Here is an 18,832-nt window from a genome sequence, read left to right on the forward strand (position 1 = left end):
CAGCTCGCCTCAGTGGGGTAACCTGATCCCCAGTGCGTAAAAAACGTGTTGCACTGGATGGTGAAGTATTCGACTTCGTCCCCGTCGAAAGTAATCTTTAGTTCTCTGGCCCCTCCGCCATCCGCCCCGACCGGGGCGGCGGGGCCCGCTGGGCCCGGCATCACCGGAGCGGCGGGAGCCGGTGCCGCCGGCGTGGCTGGGGCTGCCGGGGCGGCGGGGGCGGGTGGCACCGGCGCTGCCGGGGCAACCGGGGCCGCTGGGGCCGCGGGCGGCGCGGGGGGTGCTGGTCCGCCCGGTGGCGGGGCCGGAGGGGCGGCCGGCGGTGGCCCCGCGGAACCACTCCCCCTCCGCCTGCGGGGCCCGGGGGTGGCGGGATCGGCGCTGCGGGCGCGGCGCCCTGGAGCGCGCGTATCTGGTCGCGGATCGCGCCTATGTTCTGTTGCATCTCCTCGGCCATCAGCACTCGGGACGCGTGGACCTCGTCGTGGATCTCTTTCACCCAATCGAACAGCTCGTTGCGCAGCGTTCGGATCGGGTCCCCACCGCCGTAGGTGCCAAGTCCCTCGTCTCTGGCCTCGTCCTCCTCTCCTTCCCCTCCGCCTGTGGCGAGGACCCGGTATCGCTGCTCCGCGGCGTCCATAGCGGCCGTGGATTTCCTCGGGCTCCAGGTCCGCGGGGGGAAGGCGTCGACGGAGAAGGGTGCGGGGACATTGAGTTTGCGTCTCGCCCCCGTTACCTTCGGGTCTAAGGGTTCCTCCTCCGGCGGGATGCTGGGCTCTCTGTTGTCTGGAGCCTTTGCCGCCATTGGGCCAGGTTGCCAGTCCAGATAAGTCCCAAAATAAAAGGATTACTGTTAAATGTCAGAACTGGAACGAACTTCAGGCGATTCCAATACTTGTTACAAAGTTAGGATCTTTATTGAAGAACTACAGTGCTAGAGCAACGAGATAACAGTAATGCCGAGTCCTGGCAGTTGGTTACATTTTATGCCATCAGTAAAGTACAATAAAGCTATCATTCACACGGGTTACAGACAAGTGTCTCTCTTCCCAGGCTTCGTTATCAGAAGGGAGGATGCTTCCCTGTGGTGAAGGCCAAACGGCCTGTCTTCAAAAGGGCACCTGTGGATGTTGAACAGAGACTATCTGTCTCCCGTCTTGCGGCCCTAAATATTTGGAATAGCTATGAGGGCAGGGTTAATTGCTCGGGCTATGGACTTTGTGTTAGTGTTAAGTTACAGCATGGAGTCGGTTTGGCCAAGGCAGATAGAGGGAAAGTTACAAGTTCTGACAGTGGGGAGGTGGAGGGGGGAAGTATGAACACCAAATGCACACTAAATTAATACTCAGAAATATCATGCTTGACAGTTTCAGCCTCAGGCTCCCTATTAGAACCTATATCGAAGTATGTACACTCTTTTCTAAAACCATTTGTTCCAATATGTCCTAGTTATATCCAGCACACAGCAAATTTTATCAAAAATATTGAATGGAAAAACATTATTCAAGATGCAGTGTTGGTCTCACTGGATGTGCAATTGCTATACACAAGTATCCCCCTGGAGGATCTTAGAGTCACTGCTAGCTATTTTTTGGATCTTAGAACTAATTTAGATCCAACCACCTGCTTTTGTTGGATCTTCTAGATCTCCTTATTGAAAATAACTACTTTGGATATGATGATGATTTTTTTCTACAATAGCAAGGAATTTCGCTGGGAAGCACCTTTGCGCCGTCTATAGCTTGCTTATTCATGGCGAAATTAGAACAGGAGTATATTTACAATCCTCAACATAATCCGCACTGGGGAGATGTTGAGTTATATTTCAGGATTATTGATGATGTCTTTCTGGTGATTAGGCATGCTGATACCATCCCCCATTTAGTTGAGGTTATGAATTCATTCCATAGAGATATTAAATTTACTGCCCAACATGATCCAGACACTATTAGTTTTCTTGATATGATAGTCTATAGGACTATCAACAATACTTTAGCAGTCAGAAACTTTCATAAGACTGTAGATGGAAACGCTTACCTGCATTATTTCTCTTTTCGTCCATCAAAGCTACGGCAGTTTTTGAGGTCAAAACAGAACAATACTTCACCTGCAGATTTTGATGATAGGTGTAGAAAGATGAGTGGCTTTTTTACACAATGTGGATATCCCCAGACAATAGTGAGGCAAGCCAGATTGAGGTCTGGAGTTAGGGATCGCTCTGATCTACTTACGTACAAAGAAAGGCAAAACACTGGGAATAGACTCATGTGGTGTTTGGATTTTACCCCAGAGCTTCGGCCGTCAGAAATATTGTACAAAAACACTGGCATGTGGTCCAGCATATATCGAGTTGTCAACTCCCACCATTAGTGGCTTTTAAATGAACTAAGAACTTGAAAGAAAAACTAGTGAGGGCAGATGTAAGGAATAGAATACAGATTGGCCAATTTCGCACTAGAGCTTTAATCTTGGTTTAACTCTGTCCCCAAACTGACTTTCTACACTAGAATCAGAGAATCGGAGACACCAACTGTCAGACACTGGAAAGCTTTACTGTTATGATATGATACTATATTCAAAATGCAAGGTATAACTTGACCTAACCGACTCCATTTTGTAACATTTGCTACTAACCCTAAACAGAAACCTTGCATATCAAAGTAGAAATGAAGATGTTACTAACCCTACTGTGAATTCCTGTCCTTGGTACTAACAAAGGCAACAACCCTTTGAAGATAAAATGCCTCAGGGGGGGGCGTGGCGTCGCACGCATAGGGAATGGACGCCTGAAAACAGAGCTCCTTACTTACCCCTGCCAAATCCACTTAAGCAAGCGCCCAGCGTTGTTGTTTGTTTTCTTTTTTTTCTTTAATTAGTATGGGAACAGTAGATGGTCAAAAATCCAGATCAAAAAGAAACTCAAGGAACTCTGTTAAAGACTATTTTCCCAAAAAGCCTAAGGCTAAGGCCTCAGGAAAAGCAAGCAGCCCTGCAAGCAAGATGGCGTCGGGAGAAGGGGAAAACACAGCAGCAGACCTAGCTTCATTTCGTTCTGAGGTAATGGAGGCTTTTCAAAAACTGGAAAAAAATATGACTGACAAAATATCTGCCATGATCCAGCCCCTTTCTGCTCAGTTGGAGGGTTTCAAAACGTCCTTAGAGAAGGTGGCAGAGACTGCAGATTCTGCTTTTAACATGGCATGTGCTGTGCAGGAGGACACTCAGTATTTTTATAAAAGAGATGAATGGGCCACTGATAAAATTATTGCACTTGAGAACCAACTGAAAATGGGGAATGTTAAAATTCGCGGGCTCCCCGAGAACTCTGCCTCTCCCTCTGACCTAAAATCTCTTATAGCCTCCTGGCTATCAAAGGCATTGGGTTTTTCTGAATCTGATCTTTGTGCCCTGGAGGCTGCATATAGAATTGGCCCTTTGCGCACACAGAAAACTTCGTTGCCTAGGGACATTTTAGTCCGTTTCTCTTCTGCCTCAGTTAAATCCAAGCTGCTGCAAAAAGCCCGGGCTATAAATCCACTTCTGCTAGGAGATTACAACATCCAAATTCTACAGGATTTGTCTTCTGAAACCTTGCAAAGGCGGAAAATTTTGAAGCCAATTATTGAAATCCTGAACAGGGAAAACATCAGATATCGATGGGTTGCTTCGTACAAGCTGCAAGTTACTGTACAGGATCGGTCGTTTGTCGCTGGAGGCCTTGACTCAGGCCTAAGCATGCTGAGAGATTTGAATCTTCCTGTTCCCACCGGCCTTATAGAAGCAGTTTCACATGTTCACTCAATAACTTCAGACACTAGATGGCGTCGTGTGCCTATGAACCGTCCTGATCGGCCTGTTTCTCCTAGAAGCTAAACGCTGGAACTGTTGCTATGCAGAAATCTTCCCTTTTTTGTGTGGATTCTTGACGTCCCCCCCTTTTTTTTTTTTCCTGACATATAAGCTTTGCCTACTGAACTGCTGACTTATAAGCTTTGCCTACGTGTAACTCTGTCACGGCTTAGAAATATGCTGATGATTGTTTCGTGCCTATGAAGCAATGTTTATATACGAAATTGGGGGGTCCCCCCCCTTTTTTTTTGGTTATTTATATCTTTTGAACACAATGTTATGAATGTGAGGGAGTTATTAATTCAAATCAACTCATTAAAGGAAATCTTCTTGGTTGATTGGGTATGCATGATTGGAAGAATGGGGTGACTTGGAATATATGGTTTGAGTAGGAGCTGGAATGGGGAGGCTGGGTGTTGAGTGAGGGAGTGGGAGAGAGGGAGGGAGAGAGAGTGAGTGAGGGGGGGTAGATCAGAGTGAGAAACTTGAATAGTATGATTAGGGTTTTATATCAATATATTTCTTTCTACTATGAGTTAATGAATTGTCAGGACCTTTTCCCTTCCTGTGTGAATTGTTGAATGGAAATGAATCTGTGAGACAGAGGGTGGGTAGGGAATGTATGTGTGTTTCAGTTTGTGCCTTATGCTACTATGAAGGTTTGGAAACTTGTTTCCCTCACCATCATATCTCCCTACATAGGCTTATAAGTGGCTGAAGGATAGTTGGTGGGGAGTGTTTGGGGAGACCAGTATTTAATAGCGTTCATAGTTCTGTTTAAAGTTTCATTGTATTTTTATCATAGTGTCTTAAGTCTTACAATAACTTTGTGATCGAGATCTGATGCTGTTACACATGGTATATTAGTTTGCCTGTAATTATCTTTAATTCACTAACCTGAGTTGGTAAAAGGCACAGGTTTTATTATATGTGGCTTTCTAGGCATTTTAGCCTTGACTCGATCAGCTTTGTTTGGCCTTTCATTATAAACTTTCTATACATTCGGCTCTGTTATTCTGTTTATAAATTTTATTTTTGCTGGGTTGATAGTGTTAAATATAAGCATTTTTGGCAGAGAGGGAGAATGGAGAACTTCAGTTTTTTTTAATTAGCTCCATTTGGTAGTTGTTGCTAGTTGTGTGGTGTCTTCAGTAACGAAGACTTCCGCTTCAAATTTATCCTTTTAAGTAAATAGTTGTTGTTTTCCCAAGTTTGGGTTAACAGAGTTGGAGGGTGAGTTAGTGGCTAGTGTCTGTTAATGCTAGACCACTGGTGTTGGTTATGGTTTTTTGTTTGTGTTACGGGCAGCATAACTGTATTGAATTATTATGGATTTAGTTGGAAGTTTTTTAAAGCCTTTAATCTGAAATCTGTCCTCATACCTTTGAAATTTGATCTACAGGATTCGCCTCTAGCTATCCTGGTGGCACCTGGGTTCAAAGCTATGAATTGCAATAATTTTGATAACCTTGGTTATTTCCTCTTTCAATTATGGCAGAGTGCCACTTGAAATTTCTATCTCTAAACTGTAATGGGCTAAATAATTTAATTAAGAAAAAACGGGTTGCCTCTGCCATCTCTCATCAGAAACCAGATATAGTTTTTTTGCAAGAAACTCACCTTAAGGGTAACCAGCCCAAGGTCTTCCAGTCAAAATTTTTTGCTCATCAATTTCAAGCTTACGGGTCCTCCAAAGCAAGAGGTGTGGCCATCTTAATAGGTAAATCAGTCCAATTCACTTTTGAAAATTCCTCAATTGACCCTAGGGGTCGGTATATTTTTATCAATGGGGTCTTTAATGGTAGCCCTTATACTCTGGCATCGGTGTATGCTCCAAATGATGGACAAATTGCATTTATTAAAGATACGTTGTCACAACTTCAAACTTTTCATAAAGGGCCCATTATTTTGGGAGGAGATCTCAACTATGTTGTCAATCCTTCTTTAGATAGATCTCAAAAAAGCCTGCTACCTCTATCTGCCAATAAATGGTCTCAATCAAAAGATTCGAATGGCCAAAATGATTTAGCTCAAATCTTTCAATCCTATAATCTGTCAGACATTTGGAGAAGCAGGCATCCAAAAGAAAGAGACTATACCTTCTTTTCTTCTCGTCATCAAACTTATTCCAGAATAGATTTTCTTTTAGTTTCGGATTCTATTTCTAACCTTTTTTTTAAAGTAGACATTGGCCCAATGATTTGGTCTGATCATGCATGGTTGGAAGGTTATATGTCAGGAATCACTGAAAGATCTTTTTCTTTTAATTGGAGATTGGATAGTAAACTTCTGTCTATGAAATCGGTTACAGATTCCATTGAAAAAGACATTAAAGAATTTTTTCAATTCAATACTGAGTGTGGAGTACCTCAGCATATAGTTTGGGACTCGTTTAAAGCTGTAATTCGTGGCAGATTTTTGGCTATTGCCTCTTCGTATAAAAAAGAAAAAGACAAAATTAGATCAGATTTGGTTGCCAACATTACCAAATTGGAAGAGAAATTTAAAAAATTTGGTAGCAAAAAAACTTATTCAAAACTTCTTATAGAAAGGAAAAAATTAGAATCTTTTGACGTCTCCAAGATTCAAAAACAAATGGCTTATATAAAACAAAAATATTGGTTTCGAACTCCTCAATCCCTTAAACTCCTATCATGGAAGGTTAAAAAGAGAATATCCTCAATGGCTATTTCTTCCATTCGTTCTAAATCCGGTACCTTGAAACATTCCACTAAGGATATTGTAGGAGTTTTTAAAAAATACTATTCATCTCTATATTCCTCCCAGCATCCAGCATCAGACCTTATTTCATCTTTTTTAGACACTCACTCAGTTATTAAGCCTGTTTCTCCTGAGGTTAAATCCCTTTTGGACAAACCTTTTACTGCACTTGAAATACAGGAGACTATCAAGTCTATGAAATCCAATAAATCTCCAGGCCGAGATGGCTTTATACCAGAATTTTATAAATTTTTTAATACTTTGTTGGCTCCCATCTTGGCGGACGCCTGTAATCAGTTTGTACAGTCTGGTTCTTTTCCAGCTACTTGGTCACAGGCAAAAATCATTCTTCTTCCAAAGAAAGACAAAGACTTGCTAGACCCTAGTTCATACAGGCCGATATCGCTCCTTAATTGCGATTACAAGATTTTTACAGCAGCCCTGGTGGCTAGGCTTAATACTTTTATAGGGAACTACATTCATCCTGACCAATCGGGCTTTATCCCACACCGTGAGTTAACGGACAATACTAGAATGGTCCTTGATGTTATTCAATACTGCCGGAAATTTAATATTGAGTCTTCCTTTATCTTGTCTATTGATTTTGAAAAAGCCTTTGATTCCGTTGAAGTTCCTTATCTTACAACCTTACTGCAGAAAATGAATTTTGGCCCGAATTTTCTGAAGATAATCCATTCTTTATATAAGTCGCCTTCTGCTATTCTTTCTATTAATAATATGGATTCTGAAGAATTTAATCTTTTCAGAGGGACGAGGCAAGGTTGCCCCTTGTCTCCTCTGCTTTTTGCAATCGCAATTGAACCTCTTGCTAATGCTATCCGTAATACCAATATTATTGCTGGTATCCCTATTAGAAAGAAACAAATTAAGGTGTCTTTGTTTGCAGATGACCTAGTGCTTTTTGTTACAAAACCTAAGACTTCTTTACCAGCTGTCTTTGATTTATTATCTGTATTTTCTTCTATATCGGGTCTTCGAGTAAACCCATCTAAAACCATTCTTTATCCCATCACAATTTCAGATGCTCTCCAAGATTCCATCTACTCAAATTATCACTTCAAAAAAATGGATAGATATTGGACATATTTGGGGATCAATATACCTTTAAAATTGGGAGATATTTTTAAAGTCAATCATCATTTATTGATTAAGGACATTCTTACTATGCAAAAGAATAAAAATTCTTCACTCATTCCCTGGAATGAAAAAATTCAGATTATTAAATCTTTTATTTTTCCCAAATTTCTGTTTTTATTTCGAGCCATTCCTATTCTTATTCCTGAGGACTTATTTGTGGGTTGGCGTCGTTCGTTCTTAAGATACATTTGGAACAAGGGCTTATCTAGAATAGGGTATGCAACTCTTATTCGTTCTAAATCCTCAGGTGGTCTGGCTCTTCCGGATCTGCATAAATTTTATGAAGCTGCCATTTTAGGAGGCCTTGTCAGATACCATGATGCTGATTTAAATTCAGGCTGGAAGGTCCTAGAAGATACCTATCTAAATAACAAATCGTTTCAATCTACATTATGGGAATTTCCAAAGAAGAGACCTCCTAATATCTCCTCCAACCTTTTCCTTAAAGCCATTTTTCAGATTTGGGACAAACGCCGCCTCTTTTTAGCCCCTCCTATGTCTCCACTATCTCATTTTATGGATGTTTCTTGGTTTCAACCGGGGTTTTTTTACAAGTCTTTTCCAATTTGGAAAAAATATAATCTTTATAGGTTTGTGGATATTTTGTCCAATGGAAAAGTGCTCGACAAAAAATCTTTAGAAGAGAAAACTGGTGGGACAAAAATCCCATGGTTTGAATACTTGCAAATTAACAACTTGGTGACATCACTCTCAAAGAAATACAATTTCAATCGACCTCTTACTTTCTTTGAATCCTTGCTACAATCTCCTTTTTTAAAGCGGAAGGGACTGATTTCATTTATCTATAAGGGTTTGCTAGACATTGATGCTGTTGATTTGTTATCCTATCAAGAAATTTGGCAAAGGAATAGTTCAATTAATTTTCAGGAGGATGTTTGGCAACAAATCTGGTCATCTCCTTCGTTTGTTTCAAAATCATTGAATATACAATTACAAACTCAAAAAATTTTGTTCCGGTGGTATTTAACACCTCAGAGATTAAGCCATATGGCGATAAATCAATCCTCCAAATGTTGGAAAAATTGTGGAGAGGTGGGCACATTTATACACTGCTGGTGGTCTTGCCCGAGGGTGCAGTCGTTTTGGGCAGTAATTGTGGCAAAAATCAAGGATATCACGGGCTATAGTTTACCCTTAAGATTGGAACTCATTTTGCTTGACTGTTGGAAAGGTATTTCTATTACTTCTCTCAATAAATCCCTGATATCCCTTTTACTAGCTGCTGCTAAAATGGTGTTAGCCCAATTTTGGAAATCTCCCAATATTCCTCCAGTTAAAGCCTGGTATGCTAAAATCTGGGAGGTCTATGCTATGGACAAGATAGCAGATAGTTTATGCAATATAAATAATTCAGAAGGTAACGATTCTCTGATGTACAAGTGGCTTCCATTTCTTAAATTTTCTTTTAGTCCTGTAGATCAGATGCGTACATGTATTCCTGGTAGATATTATGACATTATTAATTTGATGTAATTAACATATGGACAGAGTACTTATTTTTTAATTCAGCTGCCAAGTATGTATGTATGTGTGAATGTATGTATGTGTTGTTTTGTTTGTATTTTGTGTATATATATATATTCTGTTTTCTGCTGGTATGCTATGCTTATACACAAAGAATGATTGCAGATACAGTCATTGATTGCTTTATTTGTATGTTTACTAAATTCAATAAAAAAGTTTTTGGACATTAAAAAAAAAAATGCCTCAGGGAAAGCCAGCAGGGCTGTTCCGTGAGAATGGGAACCACAATGAGATAAGAGAAAGCAAAGGTGTTAAATGTATCACTGTAGTGTGGGAATGTAGACTTGTTTAGAAAACCTTTGATGTGCTTTTAGTTAAAACATCTATGCTCCTTTCCAAGAGCATCAGTTCCAATGTATCCTTGTTCAGACCTTTGGATTATCAAATAAAGCCTTAACATTGTAACCAATGGAAGTCTGCTTACTTTGAAGTTCCACTGTCTGACACCAACTTTATGACTCTATGATTCGATGGTTTTAGTGTAGAAAGTCAGTTTGGGGACAGAGTTAAACCAGAATTAAAGCTCTAGTGCAAAATTGGTCATTGATAATAAACCTTCTGGGCATTTTTGCTGTAGGAGTTGCAAGGTTTGCAAATACATGGTGGTCTCATCCTTATTCACAGAGCCTAGAATTGGGTATAGGATTAGGTCTAAGAGTTTTTCGAATTATTCAACCATATATTGTGCTTTTTGCTCTTGTCCCAAGACCTATGTCGGGTGCCCAATGAGACCTTTAAAGACCAGGGTCTTGGAACATGTTAGTCGCATTAGGAATGATGTGCCAGGTGCTCCTCTTATGGATCACTTCAGAATGTATAAACATGACCCAGAGTCTATTAGATTTTTTGTTCTACAGAAGATTGAACTCAGACCCTCTGGTGGGGACATTCACAAAATTCTCTTACCAAAGGAGCCAGAATGAATTCATAAATTACAGACTCTAGAATGTACAAAATGATTTATCTTGCTTTTTGTAAGAATTTGAGACATAGGCTTTGATGTGGTGTTAATATTTCTTTAAGATCGGGTGTGATTCACCAAGCCAGGTGCTGTAAATTGCTGGCACTGGCTAGCATTGCTGGAGCATTTGCCTTGAGCGTGAGCCACTGTACAAATGTTTTCCTAAATGCAGTACAGAGAAGGATATTTTCATTGATTTGTAAGTAGTGGAATTATTATTCTTTTGCATTTTTTAATATGGTAACATCGGAGGTTGATGTAAATTATGTTTATTCAGGCTCCTGAAAAAGCTGGAACTGCCTTCGGATGGTTGTTCGAAATGTACAGCAAGCCAAGTCGACAAACGCGTTGAGAATGTCTACACATTTATCTTCTTGCTTCCGAAGGTGGAGAGGAGGGAGAAGGAGTGCTGCGATACGCCGTGTCACAGGCGTCCTCTGAATACGTTTCCACCGTTCCGTTCATGTTTGAAACAGCCTTGGTTTGACCACACTTTAGTGGTTTTTTACACGTTTTTGGACTTCAAGACTATTTATGTGGTGCCTTTTGGCACTTTGGACTGCATAGGACACTTCTATATAGAAAGTTTTTCAAGTAAACTTGTTTAAGATACTGAGTGATTCGTTTTGGCTACACAGTTGCTTTATTGTTTTGTTTCGATAATTCACAGAATCAGCATTACTGTCAGATTGCAATGACCATTATGTTGTTGATTTCACCATTTGTATAAACAGGGAGTTGCCCAAAAAAGACCAACACAACCACTTTTAACTTTAAAAGGGGTATATTCTCTTAGATGAGGAGGCATGTGAAGGGGAAAATGAAAGGAAAGGTAAATAGAGTGAAACCCTTGGGGAAGGTTGGAGGCTATTTAAAACTACAATCCTAAGAGCTCAGATAAAATATATACCAGAAGTCAGGAAAGGCACAAATAGGTATAAAAAAGCCTGCATGGTCAACAAACAAAGTAATGGAAGCTGTAAAAGGTAAAAGTTTCCTTTAAGCGGTGGAAATGCGAGGTTAATAAAAGGGAACATAGGCTGTGGCAAATGAAATGCAAGTCTGTGATCAGCCAGGCAAAAAGGGACTATGAGGAACATATTGCGAAAAACATAACTACTGTAAACTCTTGGAGGATTGGCTACATCAGGGGTGTGTGGCCTAATATGCAAAGGAGTTTCTGCTACAAAAAAAAAGCCCTGGCCAACTGTATCAAATGCTGCTGTAAGATCTAGTTCCCCACCCTGATTTCACAAGCTTTATTATTTTCTGATTGAAATCAGCAGGATCTAGGAATGCTTCAACTTGGCTGCATTATCTATGAGAACAATACCTATGAGAATGAAACAGGAAAATTAAAAGAAAATTATTCAAATTCTGAACATTAAAACATTTCAATTCCTTTTGTAAATTTGAATGCAATTGATGTCAAGTCGGCAGATTCAATAACGAGGCTTTGTTGATACAAAGTAACTAGTTTATTGATATCATGGTTCTCGACTACGAGGAGATTGAAAGACTAAAGATCATACAGTAAAATGCAATCATATAAGGTACACTTCAAAAGGATTCCTGAGGGAGGGGTACTATGCAGGGCACATTCACACATTGATGTTACAATTTCGTTCTCAGGCCTCCTTTGGCCTTGAGCATCGCCAACCTCCTCCGATGCCCGGCCTGAGAAGGCACTATAATCTCTTTCACATATTCCCATTTCAAAGCAAAGCTACATAACAAAGGAAAGGAGGGGGGTGAGGAGAGTTCAAGCTAGCAGCATATGGCTTTACCCAGGATGCTTCTTTCCTGAACCAAGGATTGAGGTCAGGCTTGACCAGAGTTAATACAGACTTGACAATTGATAGGAAGAATTCTTTTAGAATAACTTTATTTACATAAGGAAACTGTGTCTCATTGGCATAGCGAGTGTATGTGAAGGTTAAGTTCAGGACCAGTTCCGGGCTTGAGGAGGCCCTGGGCAGAGAGTGACAACTCACAGGCCCCTCTTCTTGCCCACCCACCCATGTGCCCCCACTTCTTTGTGCATCCTTCTGCTGCCCACTTGCAAGCTCTGCTACCACCTGCAGTAACAGCATGCCACACTACCTGCATAGCCTTTCAACAATGACGCTGGGCTCTGAGTCCCACCAGAAATGCCACCAAGAATGCTGCTGCTTTTGAACCACCCACCTGCCTTTCTCCAGCATTGCTGAGCCACGGATCCAGCTGGGAGCACAGGTGACAAAGTGTTCACAAGCAGGCAGTGGAAAGCCGTGAGTACCGGCATCAGAGGAGAAGCAGTGGGCCCCAACAGAAGCCATGGACCCTGGCAACTGCCCCACTTCTGAGTATGCTGACACCAGTCCTAGGTGAGCTAAGTTTTCCAACTGGCTTCTTCACTCCAATTTCCACCTACAGCTTTAGAAGAAGATATTGGATTTATATCCCGCCCTGTACTCTGAATCTCAATCTCCTTTTACCTCCCCTCCCTCGCTCACAACAGACACCCTGTGAGGTGGGTGGGGCTAAGAGAGCTCTTACAGCAGCTGCCCTTTCAAGGACAACTCCTGCGAGAGCTACAGCTGACCCAAGGCCATTCCAGAAGATTCAAGTGGAGGAGTGGGGAATCAAACCTGGTTCTCCCATATAAGAGTACTCGTATTTAACAGCTGCACCAAACTGGCTCTCAGATAATCTGTCCCTTTTTAGAACCCTGAACTCTCTTAGTAGAATTGGGGGTGTCTAGAAATTCCAAAAGTTTATTACAAGTTGTACCCTGTAAGTAATCCTGGGTTCTATTTAAACAAGATTTATCAGATTGATGCAACCTTTGAAAATACTTTGTAACTACATCTGCAGTAGGGGTGTCCTATCAGGCCCCCGAGCAAATGGCTGTCATCTGCTTCTTTCTCCATCTTCCTTCTGCATAACAGCCTGCTTTGCTAGGCTTGCTCAATTGCACAGGAGCTATAGAGCAAATCCTCTATTTTCTCCATTGGCTGAGGCTCCTCCCTTGGGGGGGTAAAGGCACAGCTAGTTTTTCTAGGCTCTCTCAATCACACAGCAGAGCTACTGAGCCAAGCCTCTCTCCCTTCTATTGGCTGAGGTTCCTCCCTCCTCTGTCCCCTGGGGAAGCAAGGAAAGAGCCAGAGCTTCCTTTGGCCAGTTCCCTGGATCCCATGGGAGAAATACAAAGAAAGCATCTTTAAGACCAATGTGTGCTAATGTTTTAAGCATATTTTAACTTTTAAAAAAATATATATTAAATTGTGTTTATCTGTGTCCTTTATAACATTTATATCTCTGCTACCTAATCTTAAATAGGTACACACATGGCCTGGCCCAACCCCACATGGCCCATCCCAACCAGGTCTTTTATGTCAGATCTGGCCCTCCTAATATATGAGTTCAACACCCCTAATCTACAGTTTATTTAACACTATTAGTTAATCTTTGTTGATGACCACATTGAACCAGCAATGTCATCCGGTGTTACTTTTTCTGTGCTGTATAAAAAGCAAGCAGTTGACATGCTTGACATGCTTTGTGTTGGGTGAGGCAAAGAAGAAGAGGAGAAGGCTCTGAAGGGGGCAGCAAGAAGACAATTAGATAAGGACAGTGAGGCTGGCACTTTCTCTCCCATTAAACATTGACCTGCTTTATATTACCTTTCGTTGTTGCTTCAGCCAGGGGTTGTTTTCTAGAAAAATAGGTGGTGGAGCTCATCCAGGGATTGTTATGCAGCTGCACATACTATTCAATGGACAAAGAAGTGGAACTCTCAGAAAGGTTCAGAAACTGCGCTCCTGTGAGGCCTGAATCTGAGGCCTCGTTTCAGCCCAGTTAACACTAACTAACAAACACGACCGCAACTTGCGATTCTTTTAATCTGCTAAAAAACATTTCCACGACTCTGCATACTCACTGCCCACTTTCTCTATATTAAGAACTGCTTGCCATTCTATACTATTGTCTGATGAAGTGTGCTTAGAGCACAGGAAAGCTTACATTCTGAGTAAAACTTTGTTGGTCTTAAAGGTGCAACTTAAGTCTTGCTTTGTTCTACTGCTTCAGACCAACACGACTGCCCACCTGGATCAACCTCCTGTTAAGTGTAATTCCTTGCCTGTCTCCAGATTGCTACTCTTAAGACAATTTCCACCTCCTTCTTGGAAGTTCCACACTCAGTCTCTCTCTCCCTCTCTCTCTCTGAGCCAGAGAAAAGGCCACAAGAACTAAGCCCTGATGCAGCCCTTCCTGCCTTCCTTCTCATGATCTGCCTAATTCACAGAATCAGCATTGCTGTCAGATGGCCATCTAGCCTCTGTTTAAAAAGGAGGAGAGCCCACCACCTCCTGAGGAAGCCTCTTCCACTGAGGAGCCGCTCTAACTCTCAGGACGTTCTTTCTAATGTTGAGCCGGAAACTCTTCTGATTCAATTTCAACCCATTGGTTCTGGTCCTCCCTCTCCAGGCTAAACATCCCCAACTCCTTCAACCTTTCTTCATAGGACTTGGTCTTCTTTCTTGTCCTCCCCTGGGCCTGTTCCAGCTTATCCCACATATTCCCATCCATTATTAGTGAGGATTGCTAGTGGTTTGAAATCTGTTACTCACCACGGCCATATGTTTTAAATTTTTTCATGACTTCTCTCTAATTAGATAGGTGATAGTGTATCTTCAACCTAAACCCAAAACAGTGCAATTCTGTCAAGGAAGCACAAAGCTAAACGCCATGGGTTCCCAGGGCAAATGTACACAAGAGGGACGTTGTTTAATACATTTATTTAGGAGATATCAATAGAAAAGGAGTACTCTAAAATCATACAGAAGAGAAAATAACAAAGTTAGCATCAACTACCTAACACTTGCAAGAACCGTTAGGTGGCACAAACCATAGTTTCAAATGGAAGGCCTCAAACCAGCGTTGTGCATGTTTCTAGCAATCGCAGATCATCCCCATTGCAGGAAGGGCGGGATATAAATCTAATAAAATAAAATAGATAAAATAGTCTTGGCCATGAAAATCTCAGCTAGCCTGCTATCTCCCAGGCCATAGTTCAATAATAATCTTGGTCCAGCACATCATAGAATTATAGAGTTGGAAGGGACCTCCAGGATCATCTAGTCCAACCCCCTACACAATGCAGGAAACTCACAAATACCTCTCCCTAAATTCACAGGATCAGCATTGCTCTCAGATGGCCATCTAGCCTCTAAGGAAGGAGAGCCCACCACCTCCCGAGGAGGAAGACAGTTCCACTGAGGAATCTCTCTAACGGTGAGGAAGTTCTTCCTAATGTTGAGCCAGAAACTCTTTTGAAATAATTTCAACCCATTGGTTCTGGTCCTACCTTTTGGGTCCACAGAAAAAATTGCACACCATCTTCTATATGACAGCCCTTCAAGGACTTGAAGATGGTGATCATATCACCTCTCAGCTGCTGCCTCTCCAGGCTAAACATAGCTTCTTCAACCTTTCTTCATAGGACGTGGTCTCCATACCCTTTGCCATCTTCATCACCCTCCTCTGGACCCATTCAGGCAATGATGACATCTAATCAGAGATTGTCTCCAAGAGAAACCTCTAGAGGATGATGTTGTACTCTCAACCTCCCCCCTCCCATCAATGGCTATGAAGATGATAAGGAATATGCAGACTGAGAAACCAATTATAACAACGCCTGCAAGATAGTTCAGAAATGTTACCAGCCACTTTAATCCTTGTGGAGAAAGTGCTTCATCTGACAAACTCTTTGAAGACAACCAAGGGTGTATAAACTTGCGCAGATGGAGAAGATCAACTCAGGAACTAAACACACGGATGTGAAATTCTGGAGGGCTCACTTCAAAAAGGATGTGGGCAAAATGCAGCGGGTGCAGAGGAGGGCAAGGAGGATGACCAGGGCACAGGCAGCAATGACCTTGATGTTACCTGTCTTGGGGGAGGTCTGAAAAGAGGGATCACTCATTCCATTTTTGTCCTCATGTGGACCTTGCTTTTTACTTGATTAAAGTCACTTTGTATAACTTCAAGCCTCTTATGTAATAAATAATGATATTTTATTCATTCTGCAGAAAAAGCCTAACTATCATTTCATGTGCAAATGTCTTTTATATCTAATTACATTACGGTTCTTGGGGACTGCAATAAATCTCTTCTTCTTGAGAAACCTTGGACTGTAGTGTTCACCAAACCACAAATATTCTGGGGAAAGTAATTTTGTTGGTTTATGGTACAAAAAATACTTGTTTAGGTGGCTCTCTTCCTGCCAGATGGCCTCCACACTTTTGTTTTTGTCAGTCATGATGGCTTCGTGGCACTTCTTGGTGAGCTTGTAAACTTCAGCCACAGTTCCTCCAAAGAAGCCTCCAGCATAGTAAAAATCCCCCTCATCTTGGGGAATGAAAGCTTCAGAGATGGGACGTCGTTCGTACGTGAATACTTTGCGCTCAGAGGAAAAGAAAGCTGGGTGAATTATGCCAAATACTTCACTCAAAATCTCTACTCCAACATGGTCACCAAACCGCATGTCTACATCAACACACACCAGAAACTCAACTTCATGGATAAAGCGCTGTTGAGAGTAGTGATTGATCATCTCCATCCGGCGCATGGAGATTTCCTGCCACCTGGGGTAATTTTGGACTTTCAGAGGGACTATCTCCCTTCCAGCTTTGACAGTGATGTTAGGAACAGCTTCAGGCCTATCAGTGAAGATATAATACTTCACTCTGTGCCCAGCCATGAAATAAATCTCTGCAGTTTCTAGAAACTTCTGGAGGAAGTCGACATACCTAGAAGAAACAAGAAGACTTTTATCATTAGTTATGGACAAGAAATACAAAACGGCCCATTATTATTTTGAGTAATAAATGAATCAAATTTTACAAATTTTGTTCAGACAAGAGATCAGAAACTATTGGACACCATTAGTGACTGACATTGATCTGAGGGCAAAAGCGTCCATTGTTTACGATTTCTTTCTGTAATGTTGCCCCAAGATATCAATGAGGTTGTTCCAAAATGCCAAGATACAATAAATAAATTAACAGTTCTAAATTCATCATCAGTTGTAACTGATGAAAGCACTGGGGGGGGGGGGGATAATGATGGGAATGACCACTCTTGTCCTGAGGTCTTACTGCTGCCGCCACCCCCACAGCTGCCCTTTCACGGAGCAATGCTGAGCAGCAGATTGATTCTCTTCCAAACCAACAGAGCCCCTGACCTGGACGGCCCAGACTAGCCCCATCCAGTGAGATCTTGGAGGCTAAGGAGGATTAGCCCTGGTCCGTCCTCAGATGGGAGACCACCAAGGAAGCCAAGAGTTGCTCCCCAGAGGCAGGCAATGGCAAGCCAACTCTGAACATCTCTCGCCTTGAAAATCCCACAGAGTCACCAAAGCAACAGAAGTTCATCCGCTTAGAAGGGTGTCCCTCGCTTCAGGTTGCACTGCAAAGAAAACAGCTCCTGTCCCAGAAGCCGGGACCAGGTAGCTCCTGAGGGTGGGACTTTCTCCCCACCTGGGCAGCTAGAATTTAGAGCTTAGATTTCATAGTGATAATGGAGGGCACCAAGGGACATGATGTAAAATGTTCTTGGTGCCAGGGACTTCAATCCACATAAATACATACTGGGAGGTGGGGGGGGGGGGCTCAGCAGCAAAAGGGAGACTTTAGGTCAAATTCCACAAAGCAGAATCCACAGGGCACAAGAGGCTGGAGGCACCAGAACCATCCTGTGGACTCTCTCACAGTCATCCCCCACTTGGGTACCTCCTCTTTTCCTAATCACAGCACAATGCAGAACAGCTTTGGCTTCCCCCCATGGTGGCCCCACCTCCACTGTTACTCAGGACATAGATGGTCCAGGGAGGTATTAATTCCCTTTTGTTCCTGTGGTCCCCAAGAGGGGGGAGGCACTACAGCTCCTTCTGCACAGATATGTGGCCCCAATCCACAATGGGAACATCATCTGCAGGAAGTGGGGAGGACCCACAAGCAATACAGGAATGTGGTGGAGTTTACAGTTTGGGTGACATCCACCTCCTGGACATCCATCTTCAGTGTCTGAAGTGAAGGCAGATCCTGGGTAGGAGATTCAGTGCTTTGACCCGACAGCCTTTCCATCACCTTGGGAGCAGGGGAAGCGATTCTGCCATGTGACTACAGCAGGAAGGTTCAAATCATTCATTTAGCACTACCACGGCTACCCCACGCAAGACAGGGGAGTGACAGAGAGACCAACAGCAGAAAGAATACAACCTCATTCACACGAAAGGTCAGCCTTCAAACACCAAGACACCTAACCCCACGGCTCGCTTCAATGTCCAGTCAAGCCAGGCTTACTTTTTGATAGCAAACACTGTCAGTCCAACAGTTGTGTTCCTTTGTTTGAACTGTTCATTCAAGATATCCAAGTTGAAGGTCCCTTCCCAAATAATTGGGGCAAGCCAAGGAGTCACTGTAAGGACATCGGTTCTCCTGAGGGGAAAGAAGACTTCTTCAGAATCACATTACAGAAGTGCACAGATGATGTTTATATTAATTTGTCTGTTTATATGCCTCCTTTCTTCCCCAACAAACATCACCTTACATC

At 42.3% G+C, this 18,832-nt stretch overlaps 1 protein-coding gene across 3 annotated transcripts in view; it reads right to left on the reverse strand.

Annotated features, from left to right (window-relative positions):
- Positions 1 to 18,832, reverse strand: part of LOC132580581 (histo-blood group ABO system transferase 1-like) — a 97,219-nt gene that overhangs the window by 37,169 nt on the left and 41,218 nt on the right. For 2 of the 3 annotated variants that reach the window (XM_060251485.1, XM_060251483.1), the window contains one exon: positions 18,583 to 18,717. In XM_060251485.1, coding sequence (XP_060107468.1) covers positions 18,583 to 18,717 — 135 coding nt within the window. Of the gene's footprint in view, positions 1 to 16,322; positions 17,029 to 18,582; positions 18,718 to 18,832 lie in introns of those variants that run through there. The other variant, XM_060251486.1, reaches the window with a different exon arrangement.

Source organism: Heteronotia binoei, chromosome 12 (assembly GCF_032191835.1).
Source record: "Heteronotia binoei isolate CCM8104 ecotype False Entrance Well chromosome 12, APGP_CSIRO_Hbin_v1, whole genome shotgun sequence".
NCBI classification, from domain to species: Eukaryota; Metazoa; Chordata; class Lepidosauria; order Squamata; family Gekkonidae; genus Heteronotia; species Heteronotia binoei.